Source organism: Schistocerca gregaria, chromosome 1 (assembly GCF_023897955.1).
Source record: "Schistocerca gregaria isolate iqSchGreg1 chromosome 1, iqSchGreg1.2, whole genome shotgun sequence".
Taxonomy (NCBI): domain Eukaryota; kingdom Metazoa; phylum Arthropoda; class Insecta; order Orthoptera; family Acrididae; genus Schistocerca; species Schistocerca gregaria.
The window spans coordinates 751,553,932-751,580,816 of NC_064920.1; the positions used below are offsets into that span (position 1 = coordinate 751,553,932).

The 26,885-nt window shown below is 41.7% G+C and overlaps 1 protein-coding gene across 1 annotated transcript in view; it reads left to right on the forward strand.

The window, feature by feature from the left end:
* The window catches only part of LOC126272881 (transient receptor potential cation channel subfamily A member 1), a 217,185-nt gene that overhangs the window by 22,138 nt on the left and 168,162 nt on the right, over positions 1 to 26,885 (forward strand). Inside the window, exons 5-7 of the mRNA XM_049976161.1 lie at positions 627 to 836; positions 2,601 to 2,837; positions 16,230 to 16,430. Coding sequence (XP_049832118.1) covers positions 627 to 836; positions 2,601 to 2,837; positions 16,230 to 16,430 — 648 coding nt within the window. The remainder of the gene's footprint in view (positions 1 to 626; positions 837 to 2,600; positions 2,838 to 16,229; positions 16,431 to 26,885) is intronic.

The following is a 26,885-nucleotide window of genomic DNA, read 5'->3' on the forward strand; positions in this document are numbered from 1 at the left end:
GTTTGATTTTCTGACTGCATCTAAGTCAGAACTGCTCGTCTACAAGTTTTACACCTAGAATTTTCTATTACAATTTTGCTTTCCTTTTTCTCTGTGTTCAATGTCTGTTTTCTTGTTCGGAATTAGTATTTATGATCCGTATTATTATTATTATTATTATTATTATTATTATTATCATTATCCTCTATTACTATAATAATAATTATTATTGTTATCATTGCACATGGTGTCCCATTTATCATGACAACTCCAAATAACTTTTAGTCCAGAAGCAAAATTAAAGAAAAAAGTATCAAACAAATGATGTTTATCTACTGGGAATATGTTAACCAGCATTCAACAGATATCATATGTGTCAGCCCTTGACGATTATCTACACAAAATCTTAGCACGACTTAAAGGATACTTTGCTTCTCTTCCCTCTCTCGCAAATCTCGTCACACAGTAGCAATCTTTAAAATTTGTGCTTCATGCTTCAGAGAAATAACAAAAGAAAAAAAGTAGTGCCAGTGTTGCATTTCTTTCTGTTACCACCGTAATTGAAAGGTTCATTAATTTGATTTTAATATTGTTTCTAACACAGAACCATTTAACTGTATTGTTTTCTTATGTTCTGTTGAATTCAGATAACAGAGTTCGGTGCATCTCCAAGAAAACCGTGCAACAACGGTTACTACCCTATCCACGAGGCAGCGAAGAATGCATCGTCACGCACCATGGAAGTCTTCCTGCAATGGGGCGAGTCTAGAGGCTGTTCCAGGGAGGAAATGATTTCTTTCTACGACTCGGAGGGAAATGTACCTCTTCATTCAGCTGTACACGGAGGCGACATCAAGGCGAGTATTAATAAATACTGACGGCATTTGCACTGAGTCCAATTCAGAAGTGCGCAAAAAGATTAATACATAGGTTATATGTGTCTCTACGAAATACTTCTGCTCTACTATTGTGCATTTACATAGTTCGACTGCTTAATATTTTCAGTATAACGTATCTTGGAAAACAGTTTACTGGCGTTAAGATGGAAAAGCTTCACAGAATCTAAATTTAAAGCTCTAACTGCAATTATAAAATAACAACTGCTAGACCCAGTTCAAACTACTTACTGAAACAAATGCAAGGACAATAAATGTACGTTGGCGTTATTGTTGTTATGGTCTTCAGTTCGAAGATTAGTTTGTTGACAATGATTTTAAATACGACATAAACTGATGAATAACTACGGAAAAGAGGTACTTCGTGCATTAAACCCACTAATGACGAAGAAATACGAGATCATTCGGTGCGTAATTGAAACATTTACAAAACTATCCTGTGGTAAAAAAGATTAATAATATAAAAGAAAACGAAATTATAATGAAAATAAAATTTTTGTAAGTATAGGTCCAACAGAAATTCTACGAAGTGATTGTTTGGAAACTTGATTGTTACTGGTTATCTGAAATTTTCATTCCTTTTGTAGTAGCTCAAGCAAAAGACACCATTGTCATCACAACGCTTATAATCATCACATGAGCGCATAATCCAACTTTGCGACGTGATCTGGCTCTCATTCACGACAGAGGTTCTCAACATTACCAGGCCCAGTGATATGGTCTTCATAGTTTCGTCATAGAGTCCAGCGTTACTCAGTCGTTGGTGTAAATAATTATTATTCATCCATCTCTCCTACTATCGTTAAAATATATCCTTAGGGCCAATATGACTTCAAACTAATATGAGAAGGTAGTAGACCTATTTTTTGGGCAATTAAAAATGCTCTTCATATGCTACTTACAGTACAAGGTATCACACAAAACGCACCATGGGCAAAATTTCTTTCTTTCCACGCACTCACACAACAAATCATCAAACTAAAGGCTAAAATATCTTTCGAAATATCAGTGAAAACATCCTTTACAGCATTTAATGGAGCGGTGCTATGTGGAAGCATACACCACCTCTTCTGACTTCAGTAAGTGTGAATCACTCGTATAAACTGAATGTAATGATTTTTTATTCAGACCAATGTGGAAATGTCAAATTATGGATCAACTGTTATCTGTAAATACTGAAAAATTATTTCAGAATCAGTGTAATTTCTCTATTTCAGTCCAATGTTGCGTGAAATCTCGGGCCCAGATCGTAGCTACAGCTAATATTAAAATTTGCTATTATTTACTCATATATCTGTTAAAATTATTAAACCGAGCATGCTTCCATATTCACGCGGTTCTCCAACGTGGTGTGCCATAGTGTCGCTTTCTAGTTGTTTTAGTAATACCTCTTTCAGTGAGTCTTCAGAATTTCAAACTAGCAGTTCTACAACAATACAACTACTGTTTGAATATTAGGCGGCAATCTCAGAACCAAAAGGATGTGCCACCATGTGTAATAAACCGAAAATCCAGAAGAATCATAAAGTGAAATATCCCGTGCACAGCACGTTTCGTACATTGCGAAAGCTGTGCTTGTCTCGTCCCGTTACACAATACTCACAGTCAATCATTAGGCCTCTATAACACCTGCATGGCGTGTATTCACTACAATAGAAGACAATATTTGCTAGATACAGCTTAGTATTTTCTTTTTGTAAAATTAAGATCGCGTTTCTGTTTCAGGCTGTGGAATTGTGCCTCAAATCTGGTGCCAAAATTTCGACTCAGCAGCACGATCTGTCAACGCCTGTTCACCTGGCGTGCGCACAAGGGGCAACTGACATCGTGAAACTGATGTTCCGAATGCAGCCCAACGAGAAGCAGCAGTGTCTGGCCTCCTGCGACGTCCAGAAGATGACTCCCCTACATTGCGCCGCCATGTTCGACCATCCAGAAATAGTCGAGTACCTTGTTGGCGAAGTATGTATCAATAAAATCTCTTCCTAGTTGACATACATGGTGGTTATGATTTAACTTTCGCTACTTGAGGCAGCGTAGACAGAAAACTATGTACCGTATGTACTTTGCAGCAAAGATGATCAGACTGTGCGCTGCAGCATTTCCGTTGTTAATGGTGTTGGTGACGTGACTTGCCGTTAGGCGCCGGAACTGGACGGTTGAAACACAAGTATCAGTGTGCATTACAGTTGCAGACAGTCAAAATGGTTATAGGCAAGGTGGGCAGGCCTTTACTCGGGAAGTTCTTCTATCAAAGCAGTAGCAAATGTGCTTCTGCTCTTTGCGAGCATTGACTCATTAAAGGCATACGGAGCGGTCCTCTTTCCGCATTAGGGTTGGAGAACATGATTCGGAAATTCGAATTACCTGTCGGTTTGGGAATTGCTACTGGGAGAGACCGACGGCCAATTGCACCACAAATTGTTGAGGACGTTACAGTTGTCGCGGCTGAGAATGCTGGACGCAGTGAGCGAGCTGTTTCACGGCAGCTGAACGTTCCATGGTCCACCGTTGTTTCGGGAAGCAGTAGAGCGATCTCTAGTGCGATTCCAGGCTGTCATGGACGCATATGGTCATCGCACTGTACAGCGTTTGTCACCTGAAACGTAAACATGGTACGCAATTAACAAATGTTACCCTCTGATGTCGAAATCAAAATGTGTTTCTTTCAATGATTTAGCCATTATTTCTCTACCGCGTGTCCTTAAAAATGTTTTCGTGAAGTTCCATTGTCCCACGATCATTCGTTTTTCACGGAGGCCCTCTCAACTTGCGAAACTTTAATTATTACCGACCTGTGTCTTCTGCGAATTATTGCTCGAAATTAACTTAAAAATGTAAGTGTTGCACTTATCAACCATATATTTATAACTCGTACCTTCTGATTATTCAACGAAGTTGCCACAATTCTCCCGTCTAGGCTAATATATGAGTTCTTTTTTTGCTCGTGTGTACCTCTGGTATCGTTACAGGATGTCCGTAAGCCTGAACACCTGAATCATTCATTGAAGACGCAATATTATTGAACCGTTCCACGTATAGGGCTTACGAAAACATGTGACATTTTACACAATAAAGAGCTAAATCACTACGACCATGCCAACCGCGAGACTGGTTGTCACCTAGAGGCGCTGTGGGCATGCGACGCTGTAAGGAAAGTATATAAGCTGAGCAGAGAAGGATAGGGAATTATTACAGCGACGATAGGGTCAGAAAACGGGGAAACACACTGACAAAAGCGACTTTGACACAGTGCAACTATTATGGCCCGGAATCTGGGCACGAGAATCTCGTAAACGACGAAGCTCGTTGGCTGTTCGCTTGTTACTGTCGTGAACATATATGAAAGTGGTTGAAGGATGGTGAAACTACGAATTGAGTGTCCATCCCGGTCTCCTGTTTAAACTCCAGACCCACGCCCTTCCTACCAACTATGTCTGTCTGATTGCCTCCTTTTTCTCCCGCCGCGCCTCTACATCTACATCTACATCCGTACTCCGCAAGCCACCTGACGGTGTGTGGCGGAGGGTACCCTGAGTACCTCTATCGGTTCTCCCTTCTATTCCAGTCTCGTATTGTACGTGGAAAGAAGGATTGTCGGTATGCTTCTGTGTGGGCTCTAATCTCTCTGATTTTATCCTCATGGTCTCTTCGCGAGATATACGTAGGAGGGAGCAATATACTGCTTGACTCTTCGGTGAAGGTATGTTCTCGAAACTTCAACAAAAGCCCGTACCGAGCTACTGAGCGTCTCTCCTGCAGAGTCTTCCACTGGAGTTTATCTATCACCTCCGTAACGCTTTCGCAATTACTAAATGATCCTGTAACGAAGCGCGCTGCTCTCCGTTGGATCTTCTCTATCTCTTCTATCAACCCTACCTGGTGCGGATCCCACACTGCTGAGCAGTATTCAAGCATTGGGCGAACAAGCGTACTGTAACCTACTTCCTTTGTTGTCGGATTGCATTTCCTTAGGATTCTTCCAATGAATCTCAGTCTGGCATCTGCTTTACCGACGATCAACTTTATATGATCATTCCATTTTAAAACACATCCACAACGCCGATTCCCGCACCTTCTACCCCTCTGTGGGCCGATGACACTGCCTTCCTTGCCCTCGCTCGTACCCTTCAATGGTCCCGATGCCTTCTCCAGACTCACCTTGTCCTTTCAAGACCCACCCAATCATCGTTGGTCATGACCACTCGCTCCTTCTGGCTCCTTGACTTTTCCCTTACCATCTGCGCCCGTCCTGTCTGCCTCTCCCCCACCATCACCATTGACCGTCCCTCATCTCCGCTCTATCCAATCCAAAGCCCACAACTGCCTCTGGCTCCTTAAACTCCTCTCTGACTGGACGTGAGGGTTGAACCCCTTTACCATCCTCCATACCGACAAATCCTTACTCCATTCCATTCTCTGTTACATCAGTCACTTCTGGATATCCGCCCCCCCCCCAAAAAAAAAAAATCTGTAAGTCCCTCCAGATCCTCAAGCACATCGGTTCGCCTTGCATATAGACCTCCCGTCCCCGTGCGGATTGCGGATGCTCTATGACGTGATTCCTTTACCCCATCTGCTCCTTTTCCTCGAACATATCCGCGTTCTCTATACCTACCACCACCTTGATCCCCATCATCCCCTGGTTGTTCCTCTCCTCTCCAATCCCCACCCTCTGCTGCGCCTTCACCGTTGGGTCCCCCCTACCATTCACCTCTACATCCTTCATTGCCTTTCCCATGGTGGCTTCCATAAACTCCCCCTCCAAGATGATGCCCTCTCTCCCTCCATTTATCCCTTCTATCAACTCTGATCTTCACCTCCCCCTCCCTTCCTCTGTACTTTTCGCTGGCTCCCTCTGCCCCCTCCCACCCTGTTTTTTCCCTGCCTACCCTCTCTCTGACTCCCTTCTCTCCCCTTAGTTCTTTTGCTTTCCCCTCCACTGCCTTCCCCACTCCTTCTCGCATCCACACTGCTCCCTCTTTTTTCTATGTCCTCTTTCCTCCATCGGCTCCACCATTGTTTTCCTCACTTGCCCCCCCTTTTTTCCCCTCACTGGTCCGGGTCCTCCCCTCGCCCCCATCTGCCACCGTGTCGTTTCAATTAGTGCTGTTTTAAGTGAATGTTCAGTGTTGTGCGCCCCCTGTCAGTGTTGTGAACAGCCACCATACTGTCGCTAATTGTGTTTTTTGTCTTGTGCGAACAGAAAACAGACTGTCATCGTGTTTTTTTAATCGTGGCTGTCTACTTACTGTGTGTCTTCATCTGCATCGTCAATGCCATGTTTTTATTTTTTTAATTCCACAACTTTCCGCCATTTTACAATTTTTTACAATGACACCGTTTTATCACCTTTTTTACCCCCATCAAGGGAGGGGGGGAGATCGAAATACAATAAAGGAAACAAACAAATTGTGTGTCCACAACTCGACACAGATCCTGGAGATCGGAGACCTTTCAATCTGTAAAGCAGGATAGGCTCGTAGGATTAACCTCACCACAATTGCAGGCCAGTGGGAGGGAGAATTATGCTATGGATGATATTCAGCTGGACATCCATGGGATCCATGGTAGTAATAGAAAGCGCCATGGCAGCTGCGGAATCTGAACATTATTGCGGATCTACCTGCATCTCTCCAGGCTTGATGTTTTCCCAGACGACTATGACATTTTCCAACAGTTTAATTATCCATTTTATAAGGTCATAATCGTGCTAAGCTGGTTGAGGAGCCGGATAGTGAACTCAGGAGTTAATATTTTCGCTACCGAATGCGCCTAATCTGAACCCTATGGAACACTTCTGTCAAGCTATACGGCGCCAGTCCGTCTCGACAAATTGCCTGCCCATATACAGGAATTTTTTCTGCTGTTGTGCCACATACCAACGGATAACTATCAAGGACTTGTTAAATCCATGTCACGCACACTCACTGCTGCGTTGCGTTTCAAAGTTGGATCAATTCGCTGTTAAGCACGAGGTCATAATTTTTTGCTCATCAGTATATATTTCTCTTACATCACTCTTATTTTTCACTGTTATCTAATATATGAAATCAAAGGTGCCCTGACAAATCATTTTGAACGAAAGTATGTTTCTGCAGTTGAAATTTGCCTAGGTTTCATGATAAGCAGTCTTGCTTCATTCTCGTTATTCATGAACGATTTTTGTTTTCTGGTTTACTTCCAGCCATGCAAAAACCTCATATCAGTCACAGCTAACACATATGAGAATGAATAGTTGGCCAGGCTTTATGGTTTCGACTAAGAGATCTGTGTGGCTTCTTAGACTACAATCTGTTGTCATGAAGGAACCTGCCTCTGCTGCCGAAGTTCTTAATTTGTATTAACATGTGGCGCAACCATCAGATTCCATCCGATAAAACGAGAAGAACGGGGAAAATTTAAAGCTTATTGACTCCAGAATGTACATCAGCAGCCGCTAAGTTTTGAGCGTATTCATTCGAGAAACTAAACTCTGCTACAATACTTGAAAACAAATACTTAAAATACAATACTCATTATTACAGTACAAAATATTCGCCATTTAGATTCAGCGTCTCCTCATTAGACACGCGATCCACCAACCTAATCTTCGGCGTTCTGCCGTAGCACCCCATTCTCTTTTTGTCTAAGCTGCGCATCATTCACTTTTCACTTACAGGAAAGATTTCCTAGCAGTGAATTTATTTTCTACGTAAAAAACAGCCTTTTCTCCGACACTATATTTTTATCGTTGTTTGTCTACATTTTATATCCTCTCTACTTCGGCCGTCATTACTTATATTGCTGCCAAAATAGCGAAACTCGTCCACTACTTTTAGTGTCTCATTTCTTCTCCTCTGCATCGCCTGACATTAATTCTACTACAATCCATTCCCCTCATTTTACTTTTGTTAGAGAGGAAAAATTAAGAGATTAATGTTTAACATTCCGTCGACAACGAGGTCATTAGCGACGAAGCACAAGTTCCAATTAAGGAAGGATGGAGAGGGAAAGCAGCCGTATCCTTTTGTAGGAAGTATCCCATCATTTTCCTCAAGCGATTTAGGATAATGACGGAAGATCTAAATCAAGATGGGCGGACGCGGGTTTGAACCGTCGTCCTCCCAAATGCAAGTCCAGCGAGCTAACAACTGCGGTACTCCGCGCTTTTTTCTTAGTGTTTGTCGTATAATCTCTATTCACGACACTATTTATTCCGTTCAAATGCTCTTCGAATCCTTTGCCGTCTCTGACAGAACTGCAGTGTCATCGCAAAACTTGAATTTTCTTATTTGCTCTCCACGAAATGTAATTCTCGTTGGAAATCTCTCGCTGTTTAGCACACGCTTCAGACGATTTGCAGGTGGTCATTGCGGTCTGTTACGCATCTTTGAGCGACACAATGCATCGACAGTGGGTTTCAAACTAAGGATCGCTACAAATGTTGTTAGTGGCCGCCTCGCTACCTGTGAATCACCAGTTCTGTCAATGCCATGGGAAACGTCGGAGACAGGGAGCGGCCACCGGTAACGCCAGAAGTGCAACACATGCGGTCCAAATTGCTGACTGTACGAGCCATAGAGTATGTATACGTATGGTGTGAGCTTAGTCTATTGCGCTTGTTCTCAACGTCAAATTATCTTAGTCGTGTGATTTTGGGACGACGCTGTTTGTCTACAATTTGCAGTAATAGAGTATTGGCTCTCTTTTATATACATTTCTGATCGTTTGAGTTTTAGTAACAGCTATGGTGCTGTATTGTCGTTGAAACGGATGTACAGAGAAGTATGTGAGAGAAAGACCAGCTACTTTTCTTTACAAATGCCATATTGATATGAGGAACTTTATATGTTGAAAGATATTGAGACACGGTATTATCAAGTCTTCTATTATAAAGATAATTTCTGCGATTTTAGAGCCATATGTTTACGTGACAAGCGCTAGATGAATTTGCAAGTGTGTTTGCGTAAACTGCTAGTCAGGGACATACTGGTGCTATGTTCATACACAAACAAAATGTATACATGGCAGTCTGGCAGTCCGATTAATTTCTTCCAATTTATGCAGGTTCTCAAACTATTGCGTGTATGCAAATGTTTCAGCATGTGTTTCCTAAAAAGTGTCATTGTAAAGTAAATAATTAGAACAGAGATTCGACAGTGTGAATAAGTGTAATCGGAAACGTAAAAAAATATTGTTAACTGTCACTTCTTATAAAGTTTACCGAAAAACGTAGATAAAGTAGAATGAATACTGTGGCGAAAAGGCACAAGACTATTGTTCTTTACATCTTTTAGCCATCTTCAGTTCCTGGTATCAAATTGTTAAGACGCCTGTAAAACACGTATACAAAGTATAACGGTACTTCTGGAGGTAATCTATCCGTAACAGCGAAGTAATAACACTCAAAATACGCTAAGACCTGTAAGGGCTAAAACGCACCGTCCCAAAATCACTTGACTTGAGCTGCAGGAAATGTAGCGGATTGCATTCTCGTTCAGCGCATCCTAATGCTCATTCCATAAATATGTATACTCCATGGTGCGAACCAGGGTGATTATTTTGTGTATACAATGGCTCCCCATAACACCACGACGATGAAGATGGCGCTGCAGTGTGGCAACTTTCGTTCTGCACGGTGTCTTCACACATGGGCATATGCCCATCGTGATGCTGAACTCAGAACAGGGACTGGTCTGAATAGTCGACTTGTGCTGCCACTCCTGTGTATAGCCCCAACAATGGTTACCTTGCTCACAGTCCCTTCTGCTCCACAGGTCGCCTTTACAGGCGGGCAAACTCTTTCATCCTTGGGAAGAAATTCAATATTGACCGGTCCTTTTTGCGACCCGATCGTTGTTACTCATTCACTGTACTTGATATCAAACTTTGATTTATTTTCATACGGCCAGTAATTTAAAATAAAAAAGTAATTTTATTTATAAATTGTAGTTCAGTATTTGCTATTATATTTGGAATTTACATAAAAGTAAAAAAGTCTTCGTTACACACTTTTTTCCCTGCGTACTTTTATTGACTACGCTGATGTGTAGGAATTGTTCGCTATTTAACAGAACTTGGAAATCTTCCGAACTTCAAAGCTGATTTCTTGATTTTTTTGTCGAGTCAACGAGGGAATTGCACAGTATTGCTAATTGATTTCTACGTCCCGGCATGTAGTACACTTAAGTGTGGACGTTCATGAAAACATATGCTATTTAAAAGATGCACCAAACCCACAATTTTGAAGATACGTCAATGAAATTTCGTATCATGCTTTACATGAAGTTAACACATTTACTGTTAAATTCTTGCAAATTTAAATTTTTTACGGAATTTAAAAATCTTACTTTCCAAACATAATTTATGTAACCTCTACTCAGAAAACATTCAAGAGATTTCTACAAAATTTTCTCTGTTTGATTTCTTTGTATACAGGAAGTTTCTCTCACGAGGTTTTCTTGAATATATCAAGTAAGAGAATTTGAATAATTTTTAATTATAATTCTGCAAGTATAATATAAAATTCATACAAAATTCCAAGAACTTTGCCCCATATCTCAGTTATATTCGTGATTTCAAAATTTACTCTTGAACCAATATTTATCGGGTTTACAGAAATAAGTTCACCAAATTTCATAATTCCAGCCTTCATAGATTTTGAGAAAAAGGTAAATAAACACACAATTTTCAGGAAATGCAATTTAAAGTTAAGCCTAAAGTTTTTTCTTATGTCACTTCTTCGGAAGGCCCCAGATTTGCACGCATGGTCCACTTTCCCATGAAGGCTTCTTGCTTTCTCAGTTCTTTTCTTTGCCAAGTGTTCAGCTGTCTCTCCAGCTGCAGAGAGGCGCTGTAAATATATTTTTCTCAAGATGTCTCTAATACCTTCCTCCTCCCTTCGTTCCCATCTTCAAATACAATAACTGCATCGTAAGTTCCATACTGACAACTGCAGCAGTGGGCTTAATAACATAGAGGTTACAGTTTGCAAGCCTCTCCTTGTGAATGTATGAGCTGTTATCCCTCTGATCCTGCAGATATTTACACCAGCTAACGTGGTACAGATGATGAATGGGATCTTCATCTGTTGACACCATGTGGAAATATGCAGCCCTTGCTGCACTTCTCATTTCGATTACACTGGACAGGTTCCGTCTGATCTTGCTGTAACACACTGGAAGAGTGGGTATCATCTTCTTTGTGAGGCTGTTGTGCCCAGCTGGTTTGTTATTGTTTCTAAGACACAGAAAGGAGTCACATATGAGATGTAAAACTAAAGTGTATATATCACAGTCCTCTAGATGTATCCCGTTCAAGTTTGCTTGAACGTAATCGATGGAATCGTTGTTGACCGAACTAGTACTTATGTGTTGTTCAAAAAAGTGAGCTGCCAGGAAGGTCACGTCACACACTTAATTATTTTTCAGGCACTCTGGAGGCAATTTGATCATTTAAACCTTAGGAAACTGTTGTCCATGAGTTCTGCTAGTAAACAAAAATTAAATTGAAAATTGACATTTTCAATGTCCTAAACGTCCCTCCTTAACGGTGTTGCACTTTTAATGGCCAGTGGTATACGTTCACCAGAGGGACCGTTTTTCTTTTGAGGAAAAGTGGCCCGTTAACATTGAACCAGAGAACCAGCTAATTAACGGGAAAGACTACAGTTACTTGGCCTTGGATATATTTATATTTATCCCAGGAGAGGACTGTGCAGGCTAACCCTTCTCGACTGTTAGCGCAATATTTTGATTCAGCGCTACTGCCCTCAGTGATTTGCAGTGCCATCAGCGAAACGTATCGTACAATCGTACCCCCATCTACCAAACAACTGTGTATGATAGTCTTTTATAACCAGTATTATGTAAATACGTAATCTGAGAAAACAGCATCCGCTTTCAGTCTAGCACCATTTCTGTTGACTTTACTGTGTTGTGTTTAATCTAAGTAAGAGCAAATAGTTTAGAGAAGACATCCATAGTTAATTGTTAGTGTGATGTACATAATACTTACTTATCTTTGTTGCGCATATCTTATGCTTGTACAGGCTCTCTTTCTCGGTGGATCCACGCGACGTGATTGATGTACCTATGAATGAATGTCTCAACTAATCAATGTCACGCGTTGGTACGACGAAAGTAGTCCCTTGTGCTTTTCTCTCATAACACCTACAGCCATTTAAATCTCATGTGCAAATAGGTAGTGCTTTGTAACACACAAAAAAGAAATGATCGTATGGCATTTATTGGCCGGGATATCCTCTTCGGGGTTCGGCCTCCGTATTGCAAGTCTATTTAGTTGACGCCACTTCGGCGAGTTGCGTGTCAATAATAATGAAGGACACACGACACCCACTCCCCTGGCGGGAATCGAACCCGGGCCCCTTTACGTAGTAGGATGTAACGCTATAGGAGGTAACGCTACTGCTGCACTACGGAGGCGGACTGTAATACACATACAGGTTGTCTCAAAGGTTTGGATCAATCTCAAACAGACGATAGTGGATCTTCAACTGATCATATTGAGATAGGGAACCAATGGTCAGAAATGCATATTTATTGTGTTACAGATATACGCAAAGTACACAACATAACAATAACGTTACTCAGAAATTGTTCGAAGCGACGACCGCTAGTCTCAGTGCATGTAATGCAAAGACGCATGCTTAATTGGCGCAATTTCGCCAGGATCCTGGCTACCGGCTGTACACTTGGACTGGCAACAGGTGATAAACAGCGTACACCTCTTACGGCGAGACAGTCACACTGTACACAACTTAGCTCACGGCACCTGTGTTGTGTGACGAACGCAAGCATCACGCCAACGCATTAACCTGTGCCGCACGCAGACCACTATCCCGGTGTCAGTTGTCCATTGCATCAGACAGGTTGTGATACGTCGATGGTGAGGTGTGTTGCAGTGTACAGTGCATGTCGCGTAGTCGAAGATGGAACGTTAGTCGTCACGAAAGTTATCAAATGGTTAAAATGGCTCCAAGCATTATGGGACTTAACATCTGAGGTCATCAGTCCGCTAGATTTAGAACTACTTAAACGTAACTAACCTAAGGAATAACACACATCCATGCCCGAGGCAGGATTCAAACCTGCGACCAGCAGCGCGGTTCCGGACTGAAGCGCCTAGAACCGCTCGGCCACTTCGGCCGGCGAGAGTTATCAGACATACATTTAATGTAAGACAGTGTAGGATGTAGTGTCCATAAAGCAGCACGAGTGTACAGAGAACGCTTTCCCAGCGGGGGTCATCCTAACTGGATACCGAATGACGAGGGACGGGATCGCTCACGCCACAGAGTGTCAGCCGAGGTTCCGACCAGGGACATGTCCGAGCACCAGGCTTTGAGGAGATGATGTTGGATCGTGTGGCCGACAAACCATCAATAATCTCCCGTAAAATTGGCTGTGAAACCCACACTTCGAAGGATGTAGTGTGAGGAGTACAGTTGGAACAGGTTTTACACCCCTATTACATAGAGTGTGTGCAAACACATGGACCAACGGATTTTGAGCCCCGCATTCATTTCTTTCAACGTATTGTCCACCGTAGTGCTGTAGTGCCGAACTTCGTAGAGTTTCCATTATTCAGGGAAGAGGCCTCACTCACCTGTGATGGTGTTTTCATCAGCCTCAGCAGATATGTCTGGAATGAGGACAAACCCCACGCCGCTGACATCGGTCGCCACCAGCAACAATTCTCTGTCAACGTATGGACAGGCATTGTCCAAGATCACCTAATAGGACCTTATTTGCTACTTCTCCCTCTTCCGCTTTGACTGGTCCACGTTACCTGCTGTTCCTGCGAGATGTGCTGCTACATATCTTGAAGACTATGCCCGTTTTTATTCGCAATAGGATGTGGTTTCAACATAACAGTGCACCAGCCCACTCCAATATTAATGTCTGCAGACACCTGAACAACATGAACCATCATCGTTGGACTGGAAGTGGAAGTCCAGTCCCATGGCCAGCGCGATAGTCAGATCTCATTACTCTGGACTTTTTCCTCTGGGGTTAAGTCAAGATGCTGGTGTATGAAACCTGTGATTCTTCACCCGTTGTCGCAAATATGTACATGGAATATTTCGAGGAGGAAACCCGTGAATGAGCACATCTAAAACCCATCTGTTTCTTTAGATATGTGGACGATACCTTCGTTATCTGGCCACATGGAAGAGATAAACTGGTAGACTTCCTCACACATCTCAACTCCAGACACGTGAATATTAAGTTCACCATGGATATCGAAACGGATGGATTGCTTCCTTTCCAAGATGTTTTGATTAGAAGACGAGCTGACGGCACTTTAGGCCACAGCGTGTATAGGAAAAAGACGCACACCGATTTGTACCTACATGCGGATAGCTGCCACCACCCGGCACAAAAGAATGGCGTGCTCAAAACGCTTGTACACAGAGCTCACACCGCCTCCGACAGGGTCAGTCTCCAACAAGAATTGGACCATCTGAAGACCGTGTTTCGGAGGAACGGTTACAAGGAAGGGCAGATTCGGAAGGCTCTACATCCCACACCTGCAGCACAGGCGGAAACTGAGGATGAACCTCAGGAGGAGGCGGCCTTGGCTATTATTCCGTTTTGTGGGGCCTTATCCGGAAAAATTTGACGCATTTTACGTAAACACCAAGTGAAAACCATCTTCCGTCCTCCAAGCAAAACCAAGAGCCTTCTTGGTAGTGTCAAGGACAACCTTCGTCCACGTAAATGAGGGGTTTATCAGATACCTTGCCAGTGTGGGAGTGTATACGTAGGTCAGACCATTCTTACCACTGCGGACCGCTGCAGAGAACATCAACGGCACACTAGAATGCAACAGCCCATAAGTCGGCAATCGCTGAGCATTGCCTGTCGGAACTACACAGCATGGATGCAAACCAAAGTCCTGACACAGACTTCCAAACACTGGGACTGTGACATCAAAGAAGCCATAGATATCAGAGTAAGGGAGCCACAACTGAATTGTGACAGCGGTTACATCCTTAGCAAGGCGTGGGAACCCACGATCACCCAGATTAAGAATAAAAAGGATATTTCCCAGAATGTACCGACTTCGGGGGAGGGAAGAATAACGAGAGCGGTGCCGGCAGACCCTCCTAAACGAGAAGACCCAGGACACAGCGCCGAGACGGTGAGAGAACGGAAGCTGCACCTGGACCGCGCTCGGGGCACGGACCGCACCGACTCATAGGAAGCGCCTGAGGGAGGAGCGAGAGGGGCATTGTCCTATATATACCTTGCGCCGGCCCACCGCCGGTCAGTATATCAGCGCACCTGATGATGGCAACGTGGTCGATTGCCGAAATATTGTGACCTATGCGCACCCACACCAGGCTATTCACCCGAGATTTATTTCGTCCCGTAAAACCTGTTGAAGACCTACTTGCTAGGGTCCAAGCTACTTGTCTCCTGGTACAACAGACACCAGGGATCTTTGAGAGGATTCTGCAGAACTTCATGCGCCGTTGCCATGTTTATGCACTGAAACTGGCGGTCGTCACTTTGAACAATTACTATGAGCTACGCTGTTGTTATGCGGTATGCACTGTGTGTGTTCATAACACAATAAATGTGGATTTCCGACCATTCGTTCTGTCCCAATATAATCGGCTGTGGACCCACTGTCACCGATTTCAATTTGACCCAGAAGATTTGAAACACTCTGTATTTCAATATTTATATAACCTCCTCTGTTCGATGACCTGTTGAAAGCCAAACATTTGGCAAATCAAACGGAATGTAACGTCCATTTTTCTAGGCAGGTTTATACTCTTCTGGACAATGTGCAAAAATGCGGAAATTTGTCACAGAGAAATTTATAAGGCTGCGAAACATTTCCTTCTTCAGAACACTACGTACCCCAGGTAATGTCCCGCGTCCGGCCGTCCTGATTTAGGTTTTCCATGATTTCCCAAGTCGCTCCAGGCAAATGCCGGGATGGTTCCTTTGAAAGGGCACGGCCGATTTCCTTCCCCATCTTTCCCTAATCCGATGACACTGATGACCTCGCTGTCTGGTCTCCTCCCACAAACAATCCAACCCAACCAGTTATTGATTTTAAGAAATCATAATGGAATGAAGTGCTCCAACTTATTAGATGATATTGAATTATGCAGTTTCTCACATTTTGACGTTGTGAATGAATACGCTCACAGTTTCATCTTCAGACAGTGCATCGTAATACAGTAGCAGCGATCATAATTTTGATGCACGGCATTGAACGTTTTTGCTCCTTTCCTGTTATACTCCCTGTACAAGAGACACAGTACTTTATAAAATAAGACTGAATTTCTTGAGTGGGATAAGCGGTTTATAAATGGGAGCCCGCCTGTTGCAGGGAGCAGACATAAACGCGCTGGACAAGGAGCGCCGGTCGCCGCTGCTGCTGGCCGCCTCCCGCGGCGGCTGGCGGACCGTGCACAGCCTCATCCGGCTGGGCGCCAACATACACCTCAAGGACGTCAACCACCGCAACGTGCTGCACCTCGTCGTCATGAACGGCGGCCGGCTCGAGGAATTTGCCGACCAAGTCATTAAGGTTTGCTTCCAGCTCACGTTTCTTGGAGGTCTCTGAGTCTGTGCCATCGGATCTTAAACGATCTTAACCTGCTGTAGAATGAAACTTTCACTCTACAGCGGAGTGTGCGCTGATATGAAACTTCCTGGCAGATTAGAACTGTGTGCCGGACCGAGACTCGAACTTGGGACCTTTGCCTTTCGCGAGCGAATGCTCTACCAGAAGCGCTCATTCAAGAAACATCCCCCAGGCCGTGGCTTAGCCATGTCTCCGCAATATCCTTTCTTCCAGGAGTGCTAGTTTTGCAAGGTTCGCAGGAGAGCTTCTGTGAAGTTTGTAAGGTAGGATGCTAGGTACTGGCAGGATTAAATCTGTGAGGAGGGGGTGTGAGTCGTGCTTGGGTCGCTCAGTCGGTAGAGCACTTGCCCGCGAAAGGCAAAGGTCCCGAGTTCGAATCTCGGTCCGACACACAGTTTTAATCTGCCAGGAAGATTCTAAACCTGCTGTATTTAGAGTAACGTATATTTCTGTATATCATCAGCAGCATTCAAGCAACAGTTACAGGGGGTGGACAAAAATATGGATACACCAAACTCACAACATACTGCCGTGCCAAAAACGGCGTAGGAAAACCGTCGGTATTCAAAACAGCTTCCAGTCATCTCACAATTGATAAATATAGCTCCTGTATGGTTTCCAAGGGAATTTTATACCATTTTTTCCTGCAAAAACAGTGCGAAGTTCATGTAACGATAGTGGTGGTGGATAGTGATTAAGCACCCTTCTCTCCAAAAGACACCACAAAGGCTCAACAGTATTGAGATCTGGTCACTGTGGTGGCCACGGGAGATGCGACAGTTCATCCTCGTGCTCACAAAACCAGTCCTTGACGACGCGAGCTGTGTGAACAGGGGCTCAGCCGTCTTGGAACACAGCATCACTTTTGGGAAACAAACTCTGTACCATGTGATAGGCCTGAGCAGCCAAGATGGTCACATAACCCCTGGCAGTAATGCGACTTTCCAGAGTACCAATGGGGCTCAGAGAATACCGCGATATGGCTGTCCAATCACTGAAACCCCCTATGTTACACTCTTCTAACGTGAATTCGGCCGGAATTTGGAAACTGTGTGAAATTAGACTCATCCAAGCAAATGACTTCCTTCCATTGCTCCACAGTCTTTCTGTTACCGCTATTTGCATCACTTATGAGTGGTTTTGGAATTCCAACTCGCCCTGCGATTTCCAGCATACCGAGCTCCCTTCGAGCTGTTTTGATGTTGACAGGATATGAAGTACGGCATTCAGCTCTTTAGTGATTTTTGCCGACTGTCATCCTATCATTTTTCGTCAGAGCCTCTTCAATGACAGTTGGAAGCTGGCTATACTGAGTCACAGCGCCAGAGATTGCGCCAAAGATTATTACTCCGCCCCCTACACTGGGCAGTAGTAGTTCAGGGGATGTCGAGGACAGTTGTTGTTGTTCTGTTGTTCGAGAGAGTAGACGCTGTTCGGTTGGTGTAATGTATAGATGGAAGAAGTTGCAACTGTCAGAGTATATTTGAGAAAGGAGAGGGAATTTTGATTTATGATGCTGGTGTAATGGAATAGTTTCGTCAATATATAATGAGGTAAAAAGGTATTACAGTTTTCTTTAATGACAATCCCTCTTGCTCACAGGTACAGTCAATAAAGCATCTGGCTCGTGTTAATTTATTATACTTGTAATTCTGGTTTCTATGTGCAATTATAGTATTTCTGTTTTTTCAATTAGTTCATTGTAAATGGTGCTTAAAATATTGTGTCGTATTGAGAAAGAACCGAGCCAGATACATGTACGTTAAGTCACACTACCACACACAGAACAGTTACACTTGTGCTTTGTTGTTTCGTAGCTTTTACACTTGTGCTTTGTTGTTTCGAAGCTTTTATAGTCGCAGGGAACTTAATTAATCAATTGTGTTAATGTAAATTCCTTGTCTTTACGAGACTTCATAACTGGTCACACAGCTACTACAATTATTGTATTTATTCTTTAATATTAGTCCTTTCTTTTTAATTAAGCCCCTATGCACAGTTTGTCCCTATCACTCAATACACACTTTCGTCTGCGTTGTGACATAGCAGATGATGTTTTTCCGCTTTCCCTGTATGCGGTATAAGTCTTCGATATGGTGCCTCTTGAAACCCAAAACACTTCGACTACCTTGGTTACAGAAGCACCCACACGAGCACCAACACTCTGCCCACATTCGAATTCACTTTTCTCCGACATACCACACTCACAACTAAACAGAACACTGTTCTGACCTCGACTGACACTTGAAACATATTGAGGACATTGGTCAAATACAACAGAGTAGCCTGCAGGCTCCGGCAGCATCTGCATTTACGTCCAAGCATGCATTTCTCGTGGTCTTTCTGTACTTTTGTCCAACCCCGAGGTCCGTGCAAGTCTGTAATTAATATTGGCAATCGGATAAAGATGTTTTTTACAGCAGCGAGGTAAAACAGTCATCAAAGAACACTAAAAAATTGTTTTCTATAAACGAGTCTGACAAATGTATAGAAGCAATCATGTGTGGCCTGTAAATTGACCGCGTCAAAAAATGACAAGTATCCGAAAGATATTGCACTAAAAGGCATTCATTATACTGAGGAACGGTACGGTTACCGGTATGTTTGTGTTCGCTGTGTCTAAGATCGTAGCCGGCCCAGCGCTTCTAGGCACTACAGTCTGGAACCGCGAGACCACTACGGTCGCAGGTTCGAATCCTGCCTCGGGCATGGATGTGTGTGATGTCCTTAGGTTAGTTAGGTTTAAGTACATCTAAGTTCTAGGGGACTGATGACTTCAGATGTCCCATAGTGCTCAGAGCCATTTGAACCATCGTAAATCCCATCCAACAAACATGAAGATAGCTGAAAATACTACCGATATGTTTTATTTTGACTTATGTTAAATGAATCGCACATTGGTACGAACAGTAAGGTGTTTTCTGCTGTCAAAAGATGATATTTTCTATTTCCTGAATAGGAATGACGTCTTTATTTATAAATTAGACACTTTTCATGACAATACAGCACCCGAAAAGCAAATCCGGTTAGAAAACGGGACTGAAGTCAACAATGCCTAGGTAGCTGCTCCAAAACTAACAATAACAACAGCACAAGAGTTGTCAAGCATCATCAATCCGTCAGTTCTCTTGACTGTACCTTAAAACTGAATGCCGCACTGTATCACAACTCCGAAGTGCCGCAAAGTAGTCTACAGCCAAGTCCAAAGCTACCGCGATTGTTAAAAATATTCTAGCACCACAATCCGTGTCCTAATACGTATAACAACAGCAAAAAGTTTCATTTTACGGCATAGCCAAACATCGTTCCACAAGGCTGAAAGTTGTTCAGTTGTTTTCAACACTCTATTGAAACTGAAGGAATCTAACAGAAAGTGTTAAAGTGTGATTCGCTGAGTAATGAAGCGTCGGAAACAAATGCAAAGTATTGACTAGATACTTTAAGACAACTGCAAATTCCATTAGATAAATTATCGCTTTTTGCAGAGACAGTAGCAATACCAAATTCGAAAGCTTCATAGACTTGGTCAGCGGGGTGTGTTTCACCAAATCAAAGAAGAACTAGGAAAAAATGTAGAAGGAATTGGATGCCCTGTCCATATTCTCCACAATACTATATCATGCGTTGCTGGACTCTTAAATGTCGACATTAAAATAATCGTCATGAAAATATTTAATTATTTTTCAATATACACGGTAAGGACAGAGAAGCTGAAATTGTTCTGCCTATACGTTGATGTCAATCAGTTGTCTCTTCTGTCACACTCAAAAACAAGATCGCTGTCGTTAATGTCCGCAGTTGAGAGAATTCTTAAGCTTTGGATTCCATTAAAACAATTTGTGGACTCCGAAGACAGGCCACCTAAAATAATTTCAGATTTTTTCAGTCATCCGATCATTGAAATTTATTTCGTGTTTCTGCAGTCAAATTGGGCTTTGTTTGAAAAACAAAACTAAAAAGCGTTGAGAAGAATAGTGTCTCGATAGCTGAAATTAGAATTATATTAATCGACACCGAGATGAATTTGAACAAATAAAAAATATCTTCAAATGTGTGTGAAATCCTATGGGACTTATCTGCTAAGGTCATCAGTCCCTAAGCTTACACACTACTTAACCTAAATTATCCTAAGGACAAACACATACACCTATGCCCGAGGGAGGACTCGAACCTCCGCCGGAACCAGCAGCCGCACAGTCCATGACTGCAGCGCCTGAGACCGCTCGGCTAATCCCGCGCGGCAACAAATAAAAGAATGAGAACCCTAACCAAGAAATAATTAATTTGATTTCGAAATTTGAGGAGGTTACAATAATTTTCTATAACATAGCATTTGATTACATAGAGAAATGGCCTGTTTCTTTTAATAAATATCAAGTATTTGACTGGATGACGTTATCTGAAACCCCAGGTTGGGTGATGACTGAAAACACTTTTATATACCTGACTAAAAACAGTGTGAAGATTTCAGGCGACATTTTTTTCAGAAATATATGTATCTGGAGAGCTTTTTAAGAGTGACTAGGAAGAATGGAAGTCTAAACAGTCCGTGAAAGGAAGATGGATTTACTTTCTTAAGGAAACAGAAATCCCTGAACGCAAATGCCAACTGCTAAGAATGTGCGAGGTATTTGTTTTCTATTCCCGCTCACAACGCCACTGTGGAAGGAATATTTTCGCTGAGTCGGCCCAGTGGACTGATGAATGAAATCCACTGCTGCCAGGGACTATGGAACCAGTCTTGCAGTGCTAATTTAACTACAAGCTTACTTGCACGAAGTTTTATAAATACTTAAAAGGGAAAAAAAGACTTGCTGAAAAAAGTGAAATCTTGCGAAAAATATGTTGCACCAACCGTAGTGTACCAACTAATTCTGCTACAAAAGGTTCCATTTAATTGTGTTCTAAATAAAAAGTATATTAAACATTTTTTAAAATTTATTTCTACAATCCTAAAATTTATTTCTACAATCCTTTCTCAGAGTCCCGGCGAGGTCCTAGCTAGTTATGGCAACCCTAGCTGAGTAGCATCGTCCTAACGCAATGGCAGGAAAATTTTGTTCTGTCCGTATGTCTAAATGTTATGGTTTATAATACGATGCATTTTAGTTTCTAACACAAGCCATAATAATTTATATTCAATCTCACAGTCGGTATATTTTTAGCTACAGGAACAACGGGCGACCGTCATTTCAGCTTGTCTGCAGAAACGTGGAACTGTTGTTACTCTTCCCATTTTGCGAAAACAAGAGTAAGAATGCCATGGTCATTTTGCTAGCTTCTGTACACGCAGCCTATTGAAATAGTTTATTTAAGTTTTGTTCAAATGGTTCAAATGGCTCTGAGCACTATGGGACTCAACTGCTGTGGTCATTAGTCCCCTAGAACTTAGATTTAAGTTTTGTAGCGGAGAGGCTTATAATTTCCTGGCAGTACTAGAGCAGCGACAAGAAACACGAGTTAAAACTGTGGTTATCTTCACTGTGTATAAGAACATGTCGATATGTTAAGAATAAAGTGCTAAATATTTGCTGTATGATCGCAATGTTAGCGTTTTGTATAACTATCATCATATGAGTAGTTTGTCTGAACAGAATGACTAAATCAAAAATGGTTTCAATTTGAAATATATCTGCGTATTAGTGTTCTAATGTATAGGCGTCTTTTCGTGTTCTTCCTGTTTATGTTAAGTGTCATAAGAGATGGAAAAGCTTATCAGACTTATCAGACGCTACACGAGTGCGGATAACTGCCTGAAAATCACATTGATGATTACCAGCAGAGTCTACTGAGAACGACGTGGGGCTCAATTTCTTGAGACGATACTGCATAGCTATCTCAGCAGGTTAACATGTCTCTTACTGGGAAGAGACACAGACTGAGGGAGGAAATGTAACTAGGAAATAAAAGAAAAAATTGGAATAGGAATTAAAATCCATGGGGAAGAAATAAAAACTTTGAGGCTCGCCGATAACATTGTAATTCTGTCAGAGACAGCAAAGGACCTGGAAGAGCAGCTGAACGGAATGGACAGTGTCTTGAAGGGAGGATATAAGGTGAACATCAACAAAAGCAAAACGAGGATAATGGAATGTAGTCTAATTAAATAGGGTGATGTTGAGGGAATTAGATTAGGAAATGCGACGCTTAAAGTAGTAAATGAGTTTTGCTATTTGGGGAGCAAAATAACTCATGATGGTCGAAGTAGAGAGGATATAAAATGTAGACTGCAATGGCAAGGAAAGCGTTTCTGAAGAAGAGAAAGTTGTTAACATCGAATATAGATTTATGTATCAGGAAGTCGTATTTGTATGGAGAGTAGCCATGTATGGAAGTGAAACGTGGACGGTAAATAGTTTATACAAGAAGAGAATAGAAGCTTTCGAAATGTGGTGCTACAGAAGAATGCTGAAGATTAGATGGGTAGATCACATAACCAATGAATAGGTATTGAATAGAATAGGGAAAAAGAGAAATTTGTGGCACATCGTGACTAGAAGAATCGATCGCTTGGTAGGGCATATTCTGAGGCATCAAGGGATCACCAATTTAGTATTGGACGGCAGCGTGGAGGGTAAAAATCGTAGAGGAAGACCAAGAGACGAATACACTAAACAGATTCAGAGGGATGTAGGTGGCAGTAGGTGCTGGTAGATGAAGAAGCTTTCAAAAGATAGAGTAGCATGGAAAACTGCATCAAAGTAGTCTCTGGACTGAAGACCACAACAACAACATCAAAAACAACATGTAACTAGGAGTAACGAAATTAATAAAAGTCATTTGAGACGGATAATTTCCATGTGTTTACTAATACTTGTTGCCGTATTTTACAGACTATAAGACGCTATGGACTATAAGACCCACCTTAATATTTAAACAATTTCTTAAAAAATATATTTTTACCATTTTTATTACTAAATTACAAAGACAGACTAAAAAATTCTTGTTTTCCTTTAAAATCCCTGAAAATCGTCATATGAACTTATTTCTCCTTCTTCCTCTTCATCGTCATCGTTGCCCTCTACATATGTAAGAGGGTCTTCACTGCCATCGAGAGCGTTACTTATGTCGCACTTCTTGAAAGATTTGACAATAATGTCTTCTCTCACTCTAAACCACGGCTGTTTTATCCACTGACACACATTTTTGATTACAAGTCGTTTTAAAGCTCCCTTCGGTGTGAACTCGTGTTTCATGCATCACCCATTTGTCCCATTCCTCTCTCCTATACACTGAAAATGATTTATTTATCGAGACATCAAGAAGTTGCGATGTAAGTCCTCCTGGAATAACAGCAAGCTATGTACTCCCAGTCTCAGTTTCTCGTTCACAGAATTTTTTAAATGACTACTGACTGATCTTGCACAAGAAGAGAACTCTTCTTTAATAAACAACCTTTCCTTCTCTCCCACACTTTGTTAATCCATAATTTCATACTAGAGGCTCATCCAGTTGGCGGTATTTCAGAAAGTTGTTTTGCGCTTGAAAATGATCATTGGATTAAGTTTAGTATCGTGAGCATATCATGAAAGAACAACAGTCTACTGCATTTTTTTAAATGTCTGCTTGTTTTTATAGTAACAGTTTTAGCTCCTTTCGTGGCAACAGTTCTGTTAACACTAAATTGAAGACGGCACTCACGGAAATATTGCCCGCTTAAGTGACGCTTCTGAAGGGTTCGGAAATCACCTGATCTGTTGACATATTCACGCTCGAGAGTTTTATTTATAATTTATTTATTTATCGAAAATAATGAATAATGAAAGTAGATGAATGTACAACTTACGACACTATGAACCGAAAGTCAAAAACTGATTTTTGGAAGCTGTTTGAATATTTGATTCATTAAGAACAGCACAGCAGTAATGTTTACAAAGTGTATTTAACTGTCAAAATGGTGTTACCTAAACATCACTGTCATTTGTATTTGATTCAAGATCATCATTGTCATTTGTATTTGATTCAAGATCGTCGTTGTCATCGCTTGAGGGCGTGGTATTGATAATAACTTCGTCGATGGTCATTTCCTTTATTCCATCTAGTGTCCAATACTCTTGCTCTAGCTGATGCACATTCCTGCAGTAATCTTGCCAGTCCTGTGCAGTAATTGAAAGGAAAGCAGCATTAACAAGATTCTGCAATCTTCCCTTCGACATATCACCAGTGACATTGTTCTGTCTGAAATTGTGTTATATTTTAGCCCGTGTCAAATCTGCCGGATTTAGATCGCAGTTGCAGGGCGGTAAATGGACTACTTTGTGGCCTTGCTGTCAGTGAGCTTATACTCGACGAACACTTTCACGGCTGATTTGTTTTTCTTTATTTTAGCTAGCGGTTCAGCGTTCCTCATTGAGTCGTTGCAGTTCAGTTGACTGTCTCGCGACCACTCTTGCCATCGTAATCCTGAAATCATATTTATTACGCGTTCTGTCTAACTTCCTGCGGCGCATTATCCATACAAACACTGAATTGGGTGGAATTGTCTGCAAACACCCCCTCCCCCCCCCCCCCCCCCCCTCCTTCGACGTGTCCGCTCGTTTTGTCAACTTCAAGAAGTTCACAAGTTAGTGTAAACAATTCCTTGCATGAAACTTCCGACAAATTAAAACTGTGTGCCAGACTGGGTTCTCATGTTCGATCCCGGGCCGGTATGCAGCTTTCATTTGTCAGATGTTTCAGCTCAGCGCACACTCCGCTAAGAGTCAAAATTCATTCTAGTCTGTTGCATCTTGCAGCAAGTACTTGCCTAATTTTTCATATCGTGCAAGTTTTTCTCATACTTACAGATGTTGTGTGTGTCCGGCGCCTGCGCGAAAATATCAGTGCCGAAAAAGAGAATGGCACAAACACAGACGGGCCGAAACAAATTTAACATTGGAAACCCTAAACCTAATTGGCACCACCAGTCAGGGAAGTACGAAATGAATTTAACAACGAATTTCTTTCACCAAAAAGGCAAATAAAATGGCAGTACAGACGTTTTTAAATTTGAGCTGTTTTTTTTTTTAGTAAACATAAATACATTGCATTTGTGGTAAAAGTAGTAAATACTGATGGCAAAAATCGAAAAGTGAATAAAAGGCAGTCTCTTGGAGAGATGCTGTGGCGATATTTTGTTTCCTGTTGTCGAATATTTATTTATACAGTTGACAAGAGATGTTCAAATTACGACGTGCTCAAAGTTCTTAAGCCAAATGAAGTCCGTTGATTTTAGATAATTGAGTAGTATTTTCTTGTAACATCAATAGGGACCCCTCTAACATTGTCTTATTTTTTATTTTTGTGTTTCGTAATCATTTTTATTCATTAATAATAATACAACAACAGAGGCGACTGCTCTGTTTTTTAAAACTGACTGCACTACTGCTACAAGTACCTGAATCACGTTGCTAAAGTAAACTTGCCCAACTGACTTAAAGAAGTAAACTTGAACAAGTTATTGTTCTAATGAAGCACTCAGCAAGTGCTTACAGAAGTTACTTGCTATAAAAAAGTGCATTCATAATTGCTTTAGGATTGACAGTTCGGAAAGAGCACAGGTGAGCGAGGAACGGAATTGCCGAGTCCCGCACGGAACTCGCGCGTAATCTCATGTTTCATTCAACTCGCTCACACACGCTAACTATTAGATCTTTAAATGTTGAGCCGACTGTAATTCGTTATGAAATAGTTTCACTATGTGATGGTTTCATTTTTATATTTTTTAAATGTCTATGTAGACAATAAAACGACAGTTTACAAGAAACAACTTTCCGAAGACGTTATCAAATTTTCGACATGCGAGAAAGTTTCTTGTTATTGAAGTTAGATGTACACATTATACGAATTAAATGTCAAGAAAACATAAAATTTTCATTTGTTTCAAACCTTAGTTGTGTCGATGACGCGCAATCATCTGCTCGCGTACAGTAGCGATAGGCAACAGATCTCTATATCTGTAAATACCTGATATATTTCTGATATGCATGCTTATTTCCAACACAACAAAAAATAAAATAATGCTTGTTTGGTACCTTAAATTGGGCAACGTCTATTGTGAGAAACAAAAACACTACAAAAACGGCCAATGTATTTCATACATTTTGTATATTGCAACATGTATGCACAGACTGAATTCTAGAAATGTACTTTCTTTAGAATTAATATCTGATAATGCCGCCATATTAAAATTTCAAAACTTAGTATGAATTAATTTAGCTATGCCAGTACTTACAAGTGCAAACTGCGCACTCCAAATGTGCAGCTGAATCCGTTTGTGCTGCATCTCTAGGTGGATAATGGTAAACTCCACTGACATCACTCTCGTCGCTATTACAGACACTTGAAATTTCGATGTCACTATTGTCGTTTAAAGAGATAATCATCTCTTCCACTGAAGTCTCCAAAGCACCTTCATCC